The sequence below is a fragment of the Saccopteryx bilineata genome, chromosome 7 (assembly GCF_036850765.1).
Source record: "Saccopteryx bilineata isolate mSacBil1 chromosome 7, mSacBil1_pri_phased_curated, whole genome shotgun sequence".
NCBI lineage: Eukaryota > Metazoa > Chordata > Mammalia > Chiroptera > Emballonuridae > Saccopteryx > Saccopteryx bilineata.
The window spans coordinates 22,979,132-23,000,261 of record NC_089496.1 but is presented as its reverse complement, the minus strand read 5'-3'; the positions used below and the strand labels follow the sequence as shown (position 1 = coordinate 23,000,261).

Below are 21,130 nucleotides of genomic sequence, written 5' to 3'. Positions count from 1 at the left end.
TCTCTTCCTGACGCCCTACATACAGAGCACACGTGCTCGGGTGGCCCAGGATTCCCAGGGGGTGATCTCCTCTTAAACGCACATTCTAGTCCGTCCCCGCACGACCTGTGCCATAGGTGCAGCCTGCTTCTTCAGGTGCGCTCTCCAGGCGTAAGGAGACACTTGCGTTATAGAGTCCACACTAAGGGGCGTGGCCAGCGTCAGGCCCCGCCCCCGTCCTGTGACGCACAAAGTGGTGCGCGCGGGACCGGGAATAGGGGGTGGGTCTGGGGTTAGTAAAAGACCTGGGGCCGGGGCCGCCCCCGGACGCCCATCTGCCGACTTCTCTCGCTCCGTTGATTCGGAGGAACGGCGGCGACCTCGGCCTCCAGCGTCTCCGGCGAATCGAAGCTTCTGGGATGGTGTTGCTGGGGTTTCTGCAGGCGGGCGGGTCGGTGTTGGAGCAGGCGATGGAGCAGGTGACTGGCGGCAACCTCCTATCCATGCTACTGATCGCCTGCGCCTTCACGCTCAGCCTGGTCTACCTGCTCCGCCTTGCCATCGGCCACCTTGCCCCCCTGGCAGCCGGGGCGGTACGTGCATCTTTGGGGGTACGGTAGGGGGGCACGACAAATAACGTGGCAGAAAGGCTAGCGGGGGCGGGAACCGCAACTGTGCCCCCGCTGCGCGTTGGTGGCGGGCGCGCGGGGGTCGAGGGTTAGCCGCCACTGCACTGGCCTTGCTGCTGACGGGCCTGGCCGGGGTCGTGCTTGTCGCGTTTTTGGTCACATTGATTCTGTGCTGGGCGCGATACTGGTGGCCGGAATGGCCGCGGCAGAACTGGAGGCTGTGGGTCAGGGCTGTGGCGCTGAGTGCTCTGGTAGCCGTACTGGCCGCCATAGTGTGTTGCAGGTCTGGAGGGGGCCGTGGTGGCCGTCGTCCTAGTGACTGCCCTTGTGTGGTCCTGTGGGCTGTGGCCTTGCCCCTGATCGCGATTTTTAGCAGCATGAAGGGGGGATGTGTTCAGTTTGGTAGAATGAGAGTGATTGGAGTGCTGTAGGGACCTTCCTAAGATGCTAATAAAAGCAATTTCTCTAATTTATTGGCTTTATTGACTAGAGCTTCATATTTCTCTACTTGATGAATGCATCCTTAACCAGCCAACAACCAGCAGCTTTTAAAAACTACACTATTACTGGCAATGGAATGTACAAATTATTGACCAAGTAGCTTTTAAAATAATTTTTCTTTGGATGTAACAGGCTTGGGGCAGTTATTTTTTATACACGTGGGATTTTTGAAGAAATGGTATTTATCTTTGGAAAGAAAGGTAGCTTTAGTATTTTAAGATTGTTACTATTTTCTGAAAAATGAATTTTCAGTGCTCTTTACTATATATTTGAGGCCAACAAAGATCTGAGGAGTCTCATGCTTTTTCATCATTGCAAATTTGATTTCCAGGAGATTTAATATTGCAAAGTCAGACTACAAGTCTCACTTTGGGGCATCTGAAGTACCTTTTATGCCCAAGAGTTCCTGCTAGAGTGGATCTCCTCTCTAAAGTCGGTGGGTCTAGTTCATCTGCAGTGAAAGAAGCATGAGCTGTGTTCTGTTCATCGGTATATGTCACTTCTTAAACATTTCCCGTATCTCTCTACCTCAGTTTACTGTTTTCTTTTTTCTTTTTCTTTTTTTTTCAGGGACAGAGAGAGAGTCAGAGAAAGGGATAGATAGGGACAGACAGACAGGAACGGAGAGAGATGAGAAGCATCAATCATCAGTTTTTCGTTTTGACACCTTAGTTGTTCAGTGATTGCTTTCTCATATGTGCCTTGACCGTGGGCCTTCAGCAGACCAAGTAACCCCTTGCTCGAGCCAGCGACCTTGGGTCCAAGCTGGTGAGCTTTTGCTCAAGCCCGATGAGCCCTCGCTCAAGCTGGCGACCTCGGGGTCTCGAACCTGGGTCCTTAGCATTCCAGTCCGACGCTCTATCCACTGTGCCACAGCCTGGTCAGGCTGTTTGCTTTTTTCTATACCTTCTTCAGGCAAGATTCTGGGGCTAAAATTGTGAGTGGTGGTAGGAATAAGTGGTGAAGAAACTACAGTTTGATTTTTCTGCTGAATTGTGTGTGCATATATGTGTGTTTGCTACTAATGTTTAAGAAAGTTGCTAGAGCCACCAATGATAGTATTGAACATTCTGGACACTGTTCAGCTTTTATAATTGCAATACCTTAGTGTTTGTCTAGTCATTATCTTACATCATGTTTTGAGTTTCTGTTCTTTTTACTATGGATATTTTCCTAAGATATTTGCATTTTGGCTGTTCTTTATTATTTTCGATGCTTCATTTTTTCATAATTTTTTAGTATTAATGGCAAATTTCATTTAGTCATGAACCTCACTGGATTTCTCTCTTAAAATGTGAACTGGAAGTTTTTTGTTTTCTCTTGCAGAAAAGTCCACCATACATTTTCTCTCCAATTCCATTTCTTGGGCATGCCATAGCATTTGGGAAAAGTCCAATTGAATTCCTAGAAAATGCATATGAGAAGGTAAGTCTTCTGAATGATTAGAGGACAAGAAATTAGTGCTTTTCAAACTTTTAAATGGCAGAACATTAAAAAAAAAATTGTGATCTTATGTTTATCCCAGGTATAGAAACTGGTAAAATTGGAGCTGTTCCTCTTTAAGAGCGGGAGGGGGCCTTGGAGACCCTCTTCTCCCATGTCCTAGGGTGATCTAGGAGATACCACTGAGAAAACCTGTAGTTCTTGCAAAAATCATGGGCATAAATTTTGTATTCATTGATCGTAGTTAACTCATCTTTTTCTTAACCGTGCATCTGTGGAACTTTCTAACCTGCCCTCCATGTCTTCTGTGACTTCAGTTCTATTTAAATGACACACACAACACTATGGCCACTCAAGTCTTTGCCCTCCTTCTCTCCAGTGAGCTATCTCATACCAATTCAGCCATTTACTCCACATTTCACCTTGAACTTGTCATTATTCTTAACTTTCACCTCCAGAAGAAGAATATAGACACCCTATTCTTAGACCACAAAACTCCTTTTCCTTGTTTGCCTGTGCAACTCCTTCCATTATAACCATCTTTGACTTCATTAGCTCTTCCAGTCCATAGTTCCATTTACTTTGTTCTGATCTGTCAGCTGTCTTTCTTTACTTTCCTTCTTCCTCTACTTTGGGACCATGGCCCATCATTTGAGTGGTGGGCCATAATTTGACTTGCCCCTGGATCTTTTCATTATGTTAATTTGGTAAAATACCAACCTTAGAAGGAGCCTGTTAATCATTTTCTCCTTTTTAGCACCATAATTGCCTGCTTTACCTTAAATAAACTTTGAATACTCTTCAACAATCCTGTTATGTTCTTGTGGTTGGCTTACTTTACCATTCACCACAGTGACTAATTCAAATCTTTATTTTTATAAATGTCTGAATCTTCCTACCTTTCTATCAAAGCAGATGACTTTGTGTTCTCTTTAAAGAGAAATCAAAAATCATCAATGGGAACTAGCTCATGTTCTTAATTTAAAATATACAAACCTGTTTATGGCTATACTATCTTACTCTCTTTTCTTCTTATTACACTAATAATTATAAAACACTTGTATCAGTACTTAGTACTTTATAGTTTACTTCAATGAAGGCCAACAAATCCCTTTAGGTATATTCATTTTATACAGGCTAAAACTGAGAAACAGGTGATATAATTTGTTCGTAAGCTCACTGCTAGCTTGTGACCAATCTAGGGTTTACATATAGTTTGATTTCCAAGTTTATGCTTTTAGTAGTAGTAATAATAACAATAAAACACTTACATAATATTTATTATGTCCAAGGCACTGTAATATATATATACTCTAATATAGAATACATATATATGTATTATATATATTATGTATATTCTAACATATATAACATTCTTTAAAATATATGTTAATTTATTGAATATTGACAACAGTTCTATGATGTAGGTACTATTTTCCCCATTTTTTATTCTTTGTATCTGATTGGAGAACCCCCTTTAGTAATTCCTGGAGTGGGGGTTTTCTGATGATAAATTCCCTCATCTTTTCTGTATCTGTGAATGTTTTTATTTCTCCTACGTATTTGAAGGATAGCTTTGATGGGTATAGTATTCGTGGCTGAAAGTTCCTCTCTTTCAGGACTTTAAATATTGGGGTCCACTCTCTTCTAGCTTGTAGAGTTTCTGCTGAGAAATCTGATGATAATCTAATGGGCCTTCCTTTATATGTTGTATTCTTCTTTTCCCTGGCTGCCTTGAGAATTTTTTCTTTGCTGTTGGTTTGTGTCAATTTCATTATGATATGCCTTGGAGTAGGTTTGTTGGGGTTAAGAAAACTTGGAGTTCTGTTTGCTTCTTGAACTTGAGGCTTTAGTTCTTTCCACAGGCTTGGGAAGTTCTCATTTATTATTTGTTTGAGTATATTCTCCATTCCATTTTCTCTCTCTTCTCTCTCTGATATACCTATTATTCTTATGTTATTCTTTTTGATGGAGTCAGATAATTCTTGTAGGGCTATCTCATTTTTTTTAATTTTTGAGTCTCTTTCTTCTTCTCTCTGTTGTGCCTCAAGTTGCTTGTCTTCTATTTCACTAATCCTCTCTTCTATCTGACCTGTTCTATTAGCTAAGCTTGTTACTTTGTTTTTCAGCTCGTGAATTGAGTTTTTCATCTCTGTTTGATTTGTTTTTATAGTTTCAATTTCCTTGGACATATATTCTTTGTGTTCATTGAGTTGTTTTCTGAGCTCCCTAAATTGCCTTTCTGTGTTTTCTTGTATATCTCGGAGGATTTTTAGGATTTCTATCTTGAATTCTCTGTCATTTAGCTCCAAGGTTTCCAATATATTAAATTTTTTCTCCATAGATTTTTCCTCATCTAGCTGTGTTACCTCTCTTTCTTTTGTATCCATGATATTCGATTTTCTCTTCCTTAATGGCATCTGAGGGTGGTTTTGTTGATAGTATTAATGAGATTTAATAAAGAATAAAAAGTTAAAAAAAAATAAAAAAAATAAAAAATCGAAGAGTTGTTTTTTTTTTAAAAAATGAATAATGAAATAAAGAAAAATAAAATAAAATAAAAAATTTAAAAAAAAGGAAATTATCCCCCCCCTCCTTTTTTCCTCTCCTCTCCTCTCCCCTCTTTCTTGAGAAAATCTTGTGGTGGACTGTGAATTATAACAAACAATGCCTGTGATGGAGATTCCCCATTTTTTAAGTGAGGGAAACTGAAGCACATTGTTGCATGAAATAACTAAAACTTCTGGTATCTTCACATAGCAAGTGCCATAAGAAAGGTCATATTCTTTAGCTAGTCCTGTAAATTTATCTTTAACTAAGTGGGGGAGTCTATATTCTCAAAGATATTCACTGCAGAATTGTATACAAATAAAAAAATAGACACATCACTCATGTCTAATAATGAAAGAATAGTTGATTACTGACATTATGATGCCTATAAGATAGAAAATATTTTCAATAGAAACAGTGAAAAAAACAATAAAAAATTTTATATTCCATTTGCAACTGGATGAACATAATTATAAATTTGGACAAAGACTGGGGAAGAATTGCATTACGATTTATGAATGTTTTTTATTTTCAATAATGTGTTGTTTTGTGACTTAAGAAATTAGTGTCTTAGTGCTATTTTTTGGTAACCTCCATATGGGTACTTTTTTCTCGTTAGTATGGACCTGTGTTTAGTTTTACGATGGTGGGCAAGACATTTACCTATCTTCTGGGGAGCGATGCTGCCGCACTGCTTTTTAATAGTAAAAACGAAGACCTGAGTGCAGAAGACGTCTACGGTCGCCTGACAACGCCTGTGTTTGGGAAGGGAGTTGCATACGATGTGCCTAACCCAGTAGGTGACACTGTTATCTTCAAGAAAGATAAATCTGTACCCTACTACTTATAGCCAGTAGGATAATAATATACATTTAAAATGTTGAAAGAGTTTATTCCTTGGTTCAAAAATCTGAGAATCATGAGACTTTTTATTTGAGAATCATGAGACATTTAAAGGAAGGAAAGCCATGAGTAACTGACAAACAATGGGTATTTGTTTTATAGCGGCTGGCACGGGCTGAGCAATTTTAAATGGTGTCCTGTACAAAGAAATAGAATCAATGATGACTTGACATTGGGATTTGATCTGAGAGGGTAACAAGAAAATCCCATTTTCATGTTAGGAGGCCCTACCTTCCCACTCCTGCCTGAAATTCTAGCATAAGAGCTCTTTTGAGCTAGAGATCTTTGATTTAGAAGTTTGTGTGATTTCTTTCCCTACTAAAGTCAAATATTAAAGTGCTGCATGTTGATGTAAAACACAAAGCAGATAATTGGCCCAGTTGTTTGGTGTGGGCTCTGGCTGTGAACGTATCACACATTACCTACTACCCTAACAACTAGTAGTTAAGACAGTTGACATTAAGTGTTGTTTCTGGGGTGGGGGAGTTTGGGAGGAATAAATGGTTGGTTCTCCTCAAGGCCAAAATAAGCAAGAACCCTGGAAAAGTCCTCTGGACAGATATACCCATTTTTCCACTCAACTTATCAGATTCTTATAATAGAAAAGGGTTAAAACCATTAGTTGTCTAGTGTGAATTAACTTTAAGACTGTATTATATTCTAACTAAACTTCTGGAAGATAGTGTCAGTGAGGAATGATATTTATTTTGGGAATAAAACAGGAGAATATGTTAAGAAATATAAACCTATCAAAGCATAATGGGCCTTTGGGAGATTGCATTGGTATATGGGTTGTTTTGGAAGCCCTCTTCAAAGTCCTGGAGTCAGAAGTGGGAAAAGGTTTTATAGGAAAGAAGTCAGGAAGTGGGATTCCTAATTTATCATTTGTCTAGGACCTGTGTAACAGGTGTCTTTTACTTATATGCATAAATGCTCTAAGTTTCCCCTACCAGTGTAGTTTTTTAAATTGATTTTAGAGAAAAAGGGAGAAACATCTATTTGTTGTTCCACTTATTTATGCATTCATTGTCTGGTTCTTGTATGTGCCCTGGCCGGGGATTGAACCTTCAACCTTGGCGTATCAGGACAATGCTGTACTGAGCTAACCAGCAAGTGCCTTTAGTGTAGTTTTAAAAAAACCTCTTTCTGTTTTTATTTTCTATTTTTCTGACAGTTATTTTCTTTGAGTCTTACAACCCAAATGGATCTGATCTCATGGTAAAACACAATTGTGTTTTAATGCTGTATGCCCTCAATTTCTTTAAGGTTTTCTTGGAGCAGAAGAAAATGTTAAAAAGTGGCCTTAACATAGCCCATTTTAGACAGCATGTTGCTATAATTGAAAGCGAAACAAAGGAATACTTTCAAAGTTGGGGAGATAATGGAGAAAAAAGTAAGCAGAATGTTTTTGTTTTGCATTTGTCTTTAATATTTCTACTTTCTATAATTAGAAATGTAAGGATATATGTGTGTGTATAAAAAACAAACTATAACATAATGTAAAACTATGTTAAATTTTATAGAAAGAGCATGCTATGCTTACTATGGAGTCAAAAGACCTTAGAGGAAGTGATTATTGCACCTCACTAGCAAAACCTTAAAATGAGTTAACATATATATATTATTCATCTCAGTTGCACAAATAATATAAAAATGGTTATGATTAGATTTTTAAATAAACAATGTAAAAGTTTTGCAGGCCCTGGCTGGTTTGCTCAGTGGTAGAGCATCAGCCTGGCGTGTGGATGTCCTGGGTTGATTCTGGGTTTGGGCACACAGGAGAAGTGACCTTCTGCTTCTCTACCCCTCCCCCTCTTGTTTCTCTCTCTCCTTCTCTCTTCTCTTCCCACAGCCATGGCTCCATTGGAACAAGTTGGCCCCTGGCACTGAGGATGGCTCCAAGGCCTCCGTGTCAGGCACTAAAATATTAGCTCAGTTTCAGAGCAACAGAGCAATGCCCCAGATGGGCAGAGAATCGCCCCATAGGGGGCTTGCTGGGTGGATTCCAGTTGGGGCGCATTAGGGAGTCTCTCTGCCTCCCTGCCTCCCACTGAATAAAAAAACCCACAAACTTTTGCAAGTTTATTTTTTACCTCCAATGGGCAAGTAAAAGTCTAACTGATTTAATTACATGTTTAGTACCTAATGTTCTATGGGAATGATTTATTCTATCAAAAAAGTAAATTTAAATACATAAGCTTTACCTTTACCAAAAGTTTGATTTTAGCCCTTTCCAGTATAATTTTTTTTATTTTAATTTATTGATTTTTAGAGAGAGGGTGAGGGAGAGAGGACAGAAACATCTGTTCCTGGATGTGCCCTGACTGGAGATTAAACCCCGTAACCTTTGTGTATCGGGACGATGCTCTAACCAACTGAGCTATCTGGCTGGGGCCCAGTGGAAATCTTTTAAAATGTATTATATCTTTCTTGCATTATGTAGTGTTCTGATGGTATGCATTATGTAGTGTACTGATGGTATGCATTATGTAGTGTACTGATGGTATGCATTATGTAGTGTACTGATGGTATGCATTATGTAGTGTACTGATGGTATGCATTATGTAGTGTACTGATGGTATGCATTATGTAGTGTACTGATGGTATGCATTATGTAGTGTACTGATGGTATGCATTATGTAGTGTACTGATGGTATGCATTATGTAGTGTACTGATGGTATGAATAGGTCTTTGTTGCTTAAGTTTTTATTCTTTTTTATCCTTTACAGTTTTGTATTTCTAAGAAAACAGGACATTTCAAAAGAAATTTTGATAATATTAATGGGAATGACCTTTTCCCCTCTAGATTTGTTTGAAGCTCTTTCTGAGCTCATAATTTTAACAGCCAGCCATTGTTTGCATGGAAAGGAAATTAGAAGTCAACTCAATGAGAAGGTGGCACAACTGTATGCGGATTTGGATGGAGGTTTTAGCCATGCAGCCTGGCTGTTGCCAGGTTGGCTCCCTTTGCCTAGTTTCAGGTATGAAGAACTACCTTTGGTGATTTAACTTTGTATAGTTACTGTAGTGTTGGTATGCTTTGTGTTAACAAAGGTAAAAATTAAACATTAAACAAACTGAGGTACAAATTGGCAGTTACAAAATAGTCATGGGGATGTATAGTACAGCATGACGAATGTAGTCAATAGTACTGTAATAACTGTGTTTGGTGCAAGGTACTGCTTACTGGGGGGATCACTTGGCAAGTTATATAAATGTCTCATGACTGCCTGACCAGGCGGTGGCACAGAGGATAGGGCATCGGACTGGGACGCAGAGGACCCAGGGTTGAAACCCCAAGGTCACCGGTTTGAGTGCGGGCTCATCTGGTTTGAGCAAGGGGTTCACTCATTCTGCTGTGTCCCCTCGGTAAAGGCACATATGAGAAAGCAATCAATGAACAACTAAGGTGCCACAATGAAGAATTGATGCTTCTCATCTCTCTCCCTTCCTCTCTGTCACTATCTGTCCCTCTCTCTGTCTCTGTCACAAATAAGTAAATAATGTCTCATGTGTATGCTGCACACTTGAAACTAATATAATATTGAATCCAACTGTAATTGAAAAATAAAAAATTAAACTTTAAGGAAATAAATTTGAAGAGATTATAAGTCTGCATTCTTCTCTAAGAATTCAAGACAGGCTTTCCTTTTGTAAATTCTTTTTTTTTTTTTTTTTTGTATTTTTCTGAAGCTGGAAACGAGGAGGAGTCAGACTCCTGCATGTGCCCAACCGGGATCCACCCGGCATGCCCACCAGGGGGCGATGCTTTGCCCATCTGGGGCATAGCTCTGTTGTGACCAGAGCCATTCTAGCGCCTGAGGCAGAAGCCACAGAGCCATCCTCAGCTCTCGGGCAAAGCGCCCGGGCAAACTTTGCTCCAGTGGAGCCTTGGCTACAGGAGGGGAAGAGAGAGACAGAGAGGAAGGAGAGGGGGAGGGGTGGAGAAGCAGATGGGCGCTTCTCCTGTGTGCCCTGGCCGGGAATCGAACCCGGGACTTCCGCACGCCAGGCTGACGCTCTACCACTGAGCCAACTGGCCAGGGCCAACAGGCTTTCTTTTTATAGTGAGCTCATTTAAGGTGAGTTTCAGCTTATTAAAAAGGTCACTTGTGTCTCTGTTCTAATATTTTAAATCCTACTTATTTCATGTATTCCTTCTCCTCAGGAAAATCTCTGACTCTACCTAAAAGCGATACGGCCCTATAAGCACTTGTTAGCGAGCATTTGACTATTTTATAGTAAATGAAGTTTTTTTCTGTTTGACACATTAATACCTTTCTTCAATTTCCTCTTTGTCTCCTTGCCAAGTGTAGTTGGGTTACCTGAATGGCAGGGAGTGTCTGTGATACAAAGAAGTATCGCTCAGGACTTGCATGTTGCTAGGCTTTCTCTACCGTTGTTGGTTCTTTAGTGTTCAGGTAAGAGATGGAGAGGAGCTGAGTCGGCCCTTTTCCTTGTATGTCTGCCAATTCTCTCTACGCAACAGAAAAAACAGCGTGGGAGCGAAAGGGAAAGCCAGGGGAGGGTCTGGAGTTCTTTGGAATTCATGATACCTTACATGGTAGGGCACCTCTCAGTTTCAGCACGGGACTGGGCCTGCAGTGGGTTCTCCTTGAATGTGCGTCGAACCCAGTTCCACCTTCCCCGTCTCCTGAAGTTAGAAATTCCTGGGCTTGGTGTGCTAGGCCCTTCACCAGCCATCTTTCTCTAACTCAGTTCGACTGATTCAACCGAGTTATTCCATTCCTTTTCCTAACAGGCCTTATGTTTTTTTGCTCTGTTGTATTCATATTGTTAAAACTTCAACATCTTCCCTTCTGGCCAATTATCCTCAGTGACAGTCTTAATAGTGAAGCAGGGCAGTAATTTTTGGTAGAAGTCTTGATTAAGAGGGGGCAAGGTAGTCAGATTGCCTGGTTTTCATTTTTGTTCCACTGCTCACTGGCTCTGTGATCTTATGCAGCTGTCTGGAAGTGTGAGGATAACAGCTTTTACCTCACAGGATGTCAAGTGGGTAATTCATGTAAAACACAGGTCCTGTTACCTAGTGAGCACCCTATTTTAAAGGTAAAATTTTAGGAGTTGAAATTTGTTTTCTGATTCTACTGGTATTTTTACCCCCTATAAAACTTTGTTGTCTCAGAAAATGAATAGAATCAAATCTTTACGCTGTAGTCATGTTCTAAATTCTAGGTTTTAATAATCTTAAATAAAACCTAGGCTTCTTCAAACCCAAGATCCTATAGAAGAACCAGAGTGACTCTTGATCTGCTTCAAGAGTTTATTTCGTTAAAATCAGAATTTCATGTTAGCTGAAAAAGAATATGCTACACTGTTCAACTGAAAAATGATACTAAAGGAATAATCTTTTTGCCTGACCAGGCAGTGGTGCAGTAGATAGAGTGTCACACTGGGATGCGGAGGACCCAGGTTTGAGACCCCAAAGTCGCCAGCCTGAGCACGGGCTCATCTGGTTTGAGCAAAGCTCACCAGCTTGGACCCAAGGTTGCTGGCTTGAGCAAGGGGTCACTCAGTCTGCTGAAGGCCCGCAGTCAAGGCACATATGAGAAAGCAATCAATGAACAACTAAGGTGTCGCACAGAAAAACTGATGACTGATGCTTCTCATCTCTCTCTGTTCTTGTCTGTCCCTATCTGTCCCTCTCTCTGCTCTCTCTCTGTAAAAAAAAAAGGGGGGGAATAATCTTTTCAGTCGTTTTAGACCTTTAATTAGAACAGGGTAGTGTGTCTTCAGGGATCTATATGTTAAAACACATTTTTTTGCACTGAAATGACCCTAGAAATTCCTAAAAATACATGATTTTCATGGTGCCTTTTTTTTTCAACTTGGTTCTGAATTTTGTCAGTTATTTTAGAGTCATCAAAGTTAGTTGAATAAGGTTGCTTTAAGCTAGTTCCTGGTCATTTTCAAAAGGAATTTCCTGTCAGAATTTTTTGAAGTTATTATTATTTTTTTTAATTATTCGTTTATTTATTTATTTATTTTAGAGAGGAGAGAGAGTTAGAATGAGAGAGAGAGAGAGAAAGAGGGGAGGAGCAGGAAGCATCAACTCCCATATGTGCCTTGACCAGGCAAGCCCAGGGTTTTGAACCAGTGACCTCAGCGTTCCAGGTCAACGCTTTATCCACTGCGCCACCACAGGTCAGGCTGAAGTTATTATTTTTTTTTGAAGTTATTTCCATCTTTGAATTTTAGACGCAGAGACAGAGCTCATCGAGAGATCAAGAGTATATTTTATAAGGCAATCCAGAAACGCAGACAATCAGAAGAAAAAATTGATGACATTCTCCAAACTTTACTAGATTCTACCTACAAGTAAGAGCTGTTCAGATCTCATACTAAGCTGAAGCAGGAGATTACACAGTTAAATAATATGCCCAGTTAAAAAAATAATGATCCTGGCAAAATTGGTAACTATAACCTTTGGACTTTTTAAATCGATAAGACATAAATTACCGGCACCCCTGTGACTGTACACAGTGAAAAGTTTGCTAGAAATCACGATGAAGTCTTTTTTTTTTTTTTTTTTTTTTTTTTGTATTTTTCTGAAGCTGGAAACGGGGAGGCAGTCAGACAGACTCCCACATGTGCCCGACCGGGATCCACCCGGCACGCCCACCAGGGGGTGATGCTCTGCCCATCCGGGGCGTCGCTCTGCCGCGACCAGAGCCACTCTAACGCCTGGGGCAGAGGCCACGGAGCCATCCCCAGCGCCCGGGCCATCTTTTGCTCCAATGGAGCCTCGGCTGCGGGAGGGGAAGAGAGAGACAGAGAGGAAGGAGAGGGGGAGGGTTGGAGAAACAGATGGGCGCCTCTCCTGTGTGCCCTGGCCGGGAATCAAACCCGGGACTTCCGCACGCCAGGCCGACGCTCTACCACTGAGCCAACCGGCCAGGGCCACGATGAAGTCTTTTGCAGTCAGAATCATATTTTCTGTTGGTCTCTGTCATTTCCGTAACGGAAAAAAAATTTTCATTTCTGATGGGCAAATGCATGAAAGACTGTTTTACATGAAAAATTAATTTATTATGTATGATCCTTTTTTAAAGGTTGAAGCATGAAATGTGTCTGCCAAAATGTTAAAGTTGTGTGTGTGTCATTCTGTAGGGACGGACGTCCTCTGACAGACGATGAGGTGGCAGGCATGCTGATTGGACTGCTCTTGGCAGGGCAGCACACTTCCTCAACCACTAGCGCCTGGATGGGCTTCTTTCTGGCCAGGGACAAGGCACTTCAAGAAAAATGTTATTTAGAACAGAAGACAGTCTGTGGGGAGAATCTGCCTCCTTTAACTTACGACCAGGTTTGTTGGATTTTCATTTCCTGCTTATTTGAGTATCAGAGGCTAGTTTTTAAAGGGGACAGTTTAGTAACAAAAGCAAAAATAAACAACAGTTATAAAACTAAATTTTTTTGCACAGTGAAGGTAACCATCAACAAAATGAAAAGACACCAACTGAATGGCAAAAGATATTTGCAAATGATTTATCCAATTAAGGGTTAATATCCAAAATTGTTAAGGATTACATAAAACTCAACACCAAAAACCATGAAGCAGTCTGATTAAAAAATGGACAAAGGACCTGAGTAGACTAATTTTTCCAAAGAGGACATGCAGATGCCCAGTAGACATACGAAAAGTTGCTCAACATGACTAACATCAGGGAAATGCAATCAAAACCACAACAGCCTGACCAGGCAGTGGCGCAGTGGATAGAGCGTCAGACTGGGATGTAGAGAACCCAGGTTCAAAACCCCAAAGTCGCAGGTTTGAGCATGGGCTCACTGGCTTGAGCACGGGATCATAGATATGACCCCATGGTCGCTTGCTTGAGGCCAAAGGTTGCTGGCTTGAAACCCAAGGTTAATGGCTTGAGCAAGAGGTCACTTGCTCTGTTGTAGCCCCTGGTCAAGGCATATATGAGAAAGCAATCACTGAACAACTAAGGAGCTACAACGAAGAATTGATGCTTCTCATCCCTCTCCCTTCCTGTCTGTCCCTATCTGTCCATTTCTCTGACTCTCTCTCTGTCTCTGTCAAAAAAACCAACCCCAAAACCACAACCATATACCACCTCAAGTCTGTCAGACAGCTATCAATAAACAAGTGCTGTTGAGGATGTGGAGAAAAGGGAGCACTCATGCACTGTTAGTGGATTGTAAATCGGTATGGCCATTAGGGAAAACAGTTTGGAGATTCCTCAAAAAATGAAAATTGAGTTACCATTATGACTCAGGAATACCACTTCTGGGTATTTATCCAAAGAAAAATACTAATTCAAAAAGATATGTGCACCCCATGTTCATTGTAGTATTATTTGGAATAGCCAACCTATAGAAACAACCTAGGTGTCTATCTATGGATATAGAAAATATGATATACATAATATATATAATATATTTATTTATAGTGGAATATTACTCAGCAGTAAAAAAGAATAAAAAATTGCTGTTTGTCATAAGAAGGTATTTGATGGACTCAGAGGGTATTATACTAAGTGAAATAAGTTGGAGAGAGAAAGATATATTGTATGATTTCACTTATATGTAGAATCTAAAAGAAAAAACCAAATGAATAAGCAAAACAAACACCCATAGATACAGAGACCAATTTTATGGTTACCAAAGAGGAGAGGGTGGGGATGGGTGAAAATACTTTTTTTTTTTTTTTAAATCAGTGAGAGGAGGGGAGGCAGAGACAGACTCCTGCACGTGCACCAACTGGGATCCATCTGGCAAGCCCACTAGGAGGCGATGCTCTGCCCATCTGGAGCTTTTCTCTGTTGCTCGGCAATCAAGCTCTTCTTAGCACTTGAGGTGAGGTCATAGAGCCATCCTCAGCGCCTGGGGCCAACTCACTCCAATGGAGCCATGGCTGCAGGAGGGGGAGAGAGAGAGAGAGAGAGAGAGAGAAACGAGAGGAGGAGGGGTGGAAAAGCAGATGGGCACTTCTCCTGTGTGCCCTGACCAGGAATTGAACCCAGGACTTCCACATGCTGGGTTGACACTCTACCACTGAGCCAATGGGCTAGGGCCTTGAAAATAATTTTTAAAAAATAGAATATAAAAAATAAAGCGGACAATTTGAGGTTCTCTGTGTACTACAGATTAATTTCATTGCTTCTTTGCTTTATGAAAATTCCCTATAGTCCTCCCTGAAAGGTTCTTATGCTGGATTTGGTTTGCTAGTATTTTGCTGAGGATTTTTGCATGTGTTTATAAGGGATATTGATCTGTGGTTTTAATGTTATGTCTTTGATAGGTTTGGTATCAGATAATACAAACTCACAGAATGAGTTTGGAAGTGTTTCCTTTTCTTATTTTTTGGAAGAGTTTGTGAAGGAATCGTCATAATTCTTTCTTACATGTCTAACATTTCACAAGACAGGCCATCTCTATGTCTGCTTTTCTTTGTCAGAGTTTTTGATTACTAATTCAGTTTCTTTAACTTGTGACAGGTTTACGAAGTTGTCCTATTTCTTCTTGAGTCAGTTTTGGTAGTTTGTGTTTTTCTAGGAATTTATACATTTTATCTAGATTACCTAATTTTTTGGAATACAATTGTTATAGTTTTCTCTTATAATCCCTTTTATTTTTTATAAGTTCAGTTGTAATGTCTCCTCTTTCACTTCTGATTTCAGTGACTTTTCAAATAATGCCTTAATTGATGTATAATTCACATACTATAATCCACTCACTTAGCCCTGGCTGGAAGCTCAGTGGGTTAGAGCGCGGTCCCGACACACCAGGATTGCGGGTTTGATCCTGTCAGGGTCATACAAGCAAGCAATCAATGAATGCATAAATCAGTGTGACAACAAATCAGTGTCTCTCTCTCTAAAATCAATAAATTATATTAAAATGTCCATACAATCTACTGGTTTCTAAATATATTAACCGTTGTGAAACCATCATAACTTAACTTTAGAACATTCTCATCACTTCTGAAAGAACGAGTATGCATTAGCAGTTATCCTCCACTTTCCCTGCACCCTCCTTCTGGCACCCACTCATCTGTGTTTGCTCTGTGGATTCACCTCTTCTGGACGTATGTGCAGTAGGACATTCATACTGTACACTATGTGGTCTTTTGTGAATGATCTTCCATGTAGTATGCTTTCAGGGCTAATCCATGCTGTCTTGTGTATCAGTACTTCAGTCTTTTATTGCCTGGTAACATTCCAGCAGATGCGTGTACCACACTTGTTTATCCACTCCACCCTTGATGGACATTTGGTTGTTTCCACCTTTTGGAAATTATCAATAATTCTGCTATAACCATTTGTGTCCAAGTTTTGAAAAGCTTACATGGATGATTTTTGCTAGTGTTTTTATTTTTTAGATGAATTTCTGTATTTGTTTTATGCCATTCTTCAGGGTGATCTCCTCTCTTCCTGTTATACCTTGCCCTCTTTCCCCTTGTTGGCCTTGGACACCACAAGAACAAGATAATCCCAGCTACCTTGAACCATTTACCTCTGCACTTCTACCTAGAATCTAAGCTATTTTGTAATACCCAGAAAAGATAATTTTAACTTAAAATTAACTAAATAAACTCTAATTTATAACATAATATTTAAGTTAAAGTACTGTTGAAGTGGCCCTGGCCAGTTTGCTCAGTGGTAGAGCGTCACCCAACGTGTGGAAGTCCTGGGTTCGATTCCCAGTCAGGGCACACAAGGGAGATGCCCATCTGCTTCTGCACCCCCCTCCCTCACTTCTCTCTCTGTCTTCTCCTCTTCTTCTCCTCTCCTGCAGTCATGGCTCAATTAGAGGGAGTTGGTCCAGGGCGCCAAGGATGGCTCCATGGTCTTTGCCTCAGGCGCTAAAAAATCTGCTTCAATCGGAATGGAGCAATGCCCCATGATGGGCAGAGCATCACTCCCTAGTGTGCCTGCTGGGTGGATCCGGTCGGGGCGCAGGTGGGAATCTGCCTCTGCATCCCTTCTTCTCATTAAACAACAAAAAAAGACTTATTTAAGTATGTTAAATATTTTTAAAATTCAGGAAATGTTTTCTGTTTTTAGCTCAAGGATTTAAATTTACTTGATCGCTGTATAAAAGAAACATTAAGACTTCGACCTCCTATAATGACCATGATGAGAATGGCCAAAACTCCTCAGGTGCGTCTCTCGGTTAGAGCTCCCTTTCTATGCCTCCAATTTTAATTTCTCAAAAAGATGATTTTCAGAAAGAATTTTTTTTAATTAAAAAATAGAATAATCACTTCTACTTAATTTTGTTTTACATATTCTAAATATAGACTAGTAATTTTTTTCACATAACTACAGACAGTAAACAGGTGAATCTGTTCCCAGTATTTAAATGTAATGATTAGGGTTTTTCAAATGGAAATGCATATTTTTATCTTTAAAAAATAATGTTTTGTTGTAAAAAAAATTTAACTACGGAAGTGTAAAACTCAGACAATGCTAGGCTCCTTGAAATTCCACTCCTACCTCTGAGGCATTATTGACTTTTTTATTTGTGTATGTACTTGTAGCACAATATTGGATCATTTGGAATTCATCTTGGGTTAAAATAATTTTTTGCTGGCCTATCATCTAGCAAGTTTTTAAATATATGTATATCTGATGTATATTAATGCTTTATTACACAATGACCTGATTATTTGATAGACTATTTTAAAATTATCTAACGAAATGATTTGATTTCATTGGTAGACTGTGGCAGGGTATACCATTCCTCCAGGACATCAGGTGTGTGTTTCTCCCACCGTCAATCAAAGGCTTAAGGACTCATGGAGTGAACGTCTGGACTTTAACCCTGATCGCTACTTACAAGACAATCCAGCATCAGGGGAGAAGTTTGCCTATGTGCCATTTGGAGCTGGTAAGATGATTATATTTTACATTTGAAGTGCTTGTTCTGATAGCTTGCCAGATGTTATCAGAACAAAAGTAATCCGTGTGAATTTTATTTGCAAATACCTTTAACCTTTCCTAATAGGGACATTTTTACAGATGTGCAGGGATTTTTCCCAAACCAGTTCTCTGTGGACACTATCGGAGTTCCTACAATTCAGTTCATTTCTGACATTCTCTGCTTGGGGTTAGCAGAGTCCCCATTGGTTAAAGGCTCAGTCCCATAAGACTGCTCCCCACACCCCATTTCAGATAACACTCGCAAGTCCAGTTGTCACCTGTTCTTCTGACTCAACTCGTTATAAATCACAGGTTCTCAATCTCCTCCTTGGGATCCCATAAGTTGTTAGAATGGCTCACAGAACTCAGCAAACAGTTTATTTACTAGCCTGAACATACAACTCAGGAATATCCTGAATGAAGAAGAGAGGCATAGAGCAAGTATGGGAGAAGGGCACGGAGCTCTGTGCCTCTGGTTGCCCCGCTCCCAGCACCTCCAGTGGTCACCAACCTGGAAACTCTGAACACCCCTTGTATTTTAAGGATTTTTGTGGAGGCTTCATCACAAAGGCATGATTAAGCCATGGGTCTTGAGTCATTAATTCTACACCTCTCCCTCCTGGAAGTCATTTCCAACCCTCTGATCACATGGTTGGTTCCCTTGGCAGGCAGCCACCATCCTCAGGGGCTTTCTAAGTAACCTCATTAGTAAACTCAAAAGGTGGCTGGAAACGAGGCTCCATTGGAGCAAAGATGGCCCGGGCACTGGGAATGGCTCCTTGGCCTCTGCCCCAGGTGCTAGAGTGGCTCTGGTCGCAACAGAGCGACGCCCCGGAGGGGCAGAGCATCGCCCCCTGGTGGACAGAGCATCCGCCCCTGGTGGGCGTGCCGGGTGGATCCCGGTCGGGCGCATGCGGGAGTCTGTCTGACTGTCTCTCCCCGTTTCCAGCTTCAGAAAAATACAAAAAAAAAAAAAAAAAAAAAGGTGGCTGGAAAGACGCCTTGCTCTTTCCACTTAAGAAATTCCAAGAGTTTGAGGAGCTCTATGCCAATGGTGAGAGGAAGACCAAATATATATTTGTTACAGATTAAAACATCAGTTGCTATACTTTTAGTATTGAAGTCAGGTTTGAAGTCAGTCTAAATCCTTCCAACTTGATTTTTTCAGGATCGCTTTGGATATCCTAGGTCCTTTGCATTCCATATGCATTGTAGAATCAGCTTGTCAGCTTTTCTGTATATATGGCCTTTCAAATTTAAACTCAGTATGTTTTGCAATTTGAGGTTTATTAAATCCTTTTTAATTCTTCCATTGTCCTTTGTTATGGCCTTTAAAGTTTTGATTGGAAGGTTTATATTGACAACTAACTAGGGCTCTCTTGGGAAAGATGCTAGGAACATTTTAGTGTATTGCCAAATTAGATTAGCATTGTTTATTTCAAACTTTACATCTATCTAAACTAGATAGATGTTAAGTTTCAGAAAAAGTGATTTGTAAAAGTAATTTTATAATTATCCAAGTGCTATTTCCTCTAAAAACAGATGTTGAAATACTCCTGGGATTTTTATTAACTATTTATATTCTCGTATAATGTAAAAAGAATATCATCTTTTTATTAGAATACTTGTATCAGCTCTTCACCTAAATTGCAGCTAGACAAATTTCATCACTCCAGGCTAAAAGAAGTGAAAAAGAATTTCAACTGATTTTTATGAACTTTCGATTTACAGGACGTCATCGGTGTATTGGAGAGAATTTTGCCTATGTGCAAATCAAGACAATTTGGTCCACTATGCTTCGTTTATATGAATTTGATCTCATTAATGGTTATTTTCCCACTGTGAATTATACAACCATGATTCACACCCCTGAAAACCCAGTCATCCGGTACAAACGAAGATCAGAATGAAAAATATTGCAAGGAACTAATACATGCAACATCACTGTAAACAGCAGAAGCATTTGAAGAGAATGAAGTTTATGAAACAACTCTCAGTGTACTTTTTTGTGTGTAACTTTAAAAGACAGCCAGCTTAACAGTTTTTATATTTTCTTCATTGAATGGTTTCATAAACTCTAATGACATTTCAGACATTTCCTAATAGTTTTATGATGGATATTTTACTGTATATGCTTTATTTAAGGAAATCAAGCTCATGAGTAATATCGTTTAGGGGGATATTGGTTATTGGCAGATTCTAAATAATACAATTTCCAGGTATTTAAGAGCATACATCGCTCTTGGGAAGTAAGTTCAGGGTATTCAAATCTTGGACTGGATCTGCAAGTATAAAAGCCCAATAAGATACTTGGAAGCCTTAGGTTATTTATGCACTTACTGGGTGGTGTTTGTATGAGGACGGGTGGGTAGAGAATTTAAAGCCTTGGGTAAGAGAATCCTATTAATTGTTTTGGTATGATGATACTTAGCAGTGATGAAACTATGTTGTAGAAAAATATGTCCTTAGGAAGAAGTATGTTCTATAGGAAACAGACAGATCTATGACAATGACTTAATTACATTTCCTTAAAAATAATGTAATTATTAATTCTCGAGTGCTTACATTAACTTGATTTAATTACCAAATATTTCATTGACCTGATAAAGCTGTATCTGGTTCCATATGGTCATACTGTTGTGAAAAACCCAAAGTAGAGGCTCTAAGGGGTAATGTGGGCCGAAGGTGGTTCCATTTCCTCTCCAGAATTTATTTAGATGTTTCTGTTACTAGTTCTGTTTATTAAAACTTAATGTAGGTCAACAAGCTTTTTTTTTTTAAATACAAAATCTGAGATCAGGGAACACAGGCTTTAAGAAGCAGGGTCCTTGAGAGTGGTGTCGTTGGTCACATTCTGCAAAGGCTGTGTTCAAGAATCAACTCAAATTATAACTGGGGCCTGTCTTTACACCTGTACTTTGACCACATAGTCTGTATTTACCAAATAACGCCAAACTATTTTCCCTCATGGGTATAACAGTCTGTTTAATAGGCTGGATGTTATTGATGTTACCCCATTAAAAAAATAAAATTATTATATATAAAAAAAAAGGCTGGACGACTCATGTTGAACTCTGTTGTTACTTTTTCACATTAAAATTATCTTTGAGAAAAATGTAGTCTGTCTTCGTGAATTGTAAAATGTGTGCTTTAGTGAGAATTCAAGAATCTAGGAACTTGAATGGGGAAAAAAATCCATCCTTATTTGTACTAAT

General features: G+C 39.8%; 1 protein-coding gene across 1 annotated transcript; it reads left to right on the top strand.

Moving 5' to 3' along the window:
- Nucleotides 1-247: 247 nt before the first annotated feature.
- Nucleotides 248-20,966, top strand: CYP51A1 (cytochrome P450 family 51 subfamily A member 1). Its single transcript, XM_066239587.1, has 10 exons — nt 248-572; nt 2,436-2,534; nt 5,722-5,898; nt 7,272-7,398; nt 8,813-8,987; nt 12,226-12,345; nt 13,138-13,333; nt 17,058-17,153; nt 17,715-17,883; nt 19,647-20,966. The coding sequence occupies exons 1-10, from the start codon at nt 399-401 to the stop codon at nt 19,823-19,825; spliced, it is 1,512 nt and encodes a 503-aa protein (XP_066095684.1). The 5' UTR covers nt 248-398; the 3' UTR covers nt 19,826-20,966.
- The last annotated feature ends 164 nt before the right edge of the window (nt 20,967-21,130 follow it).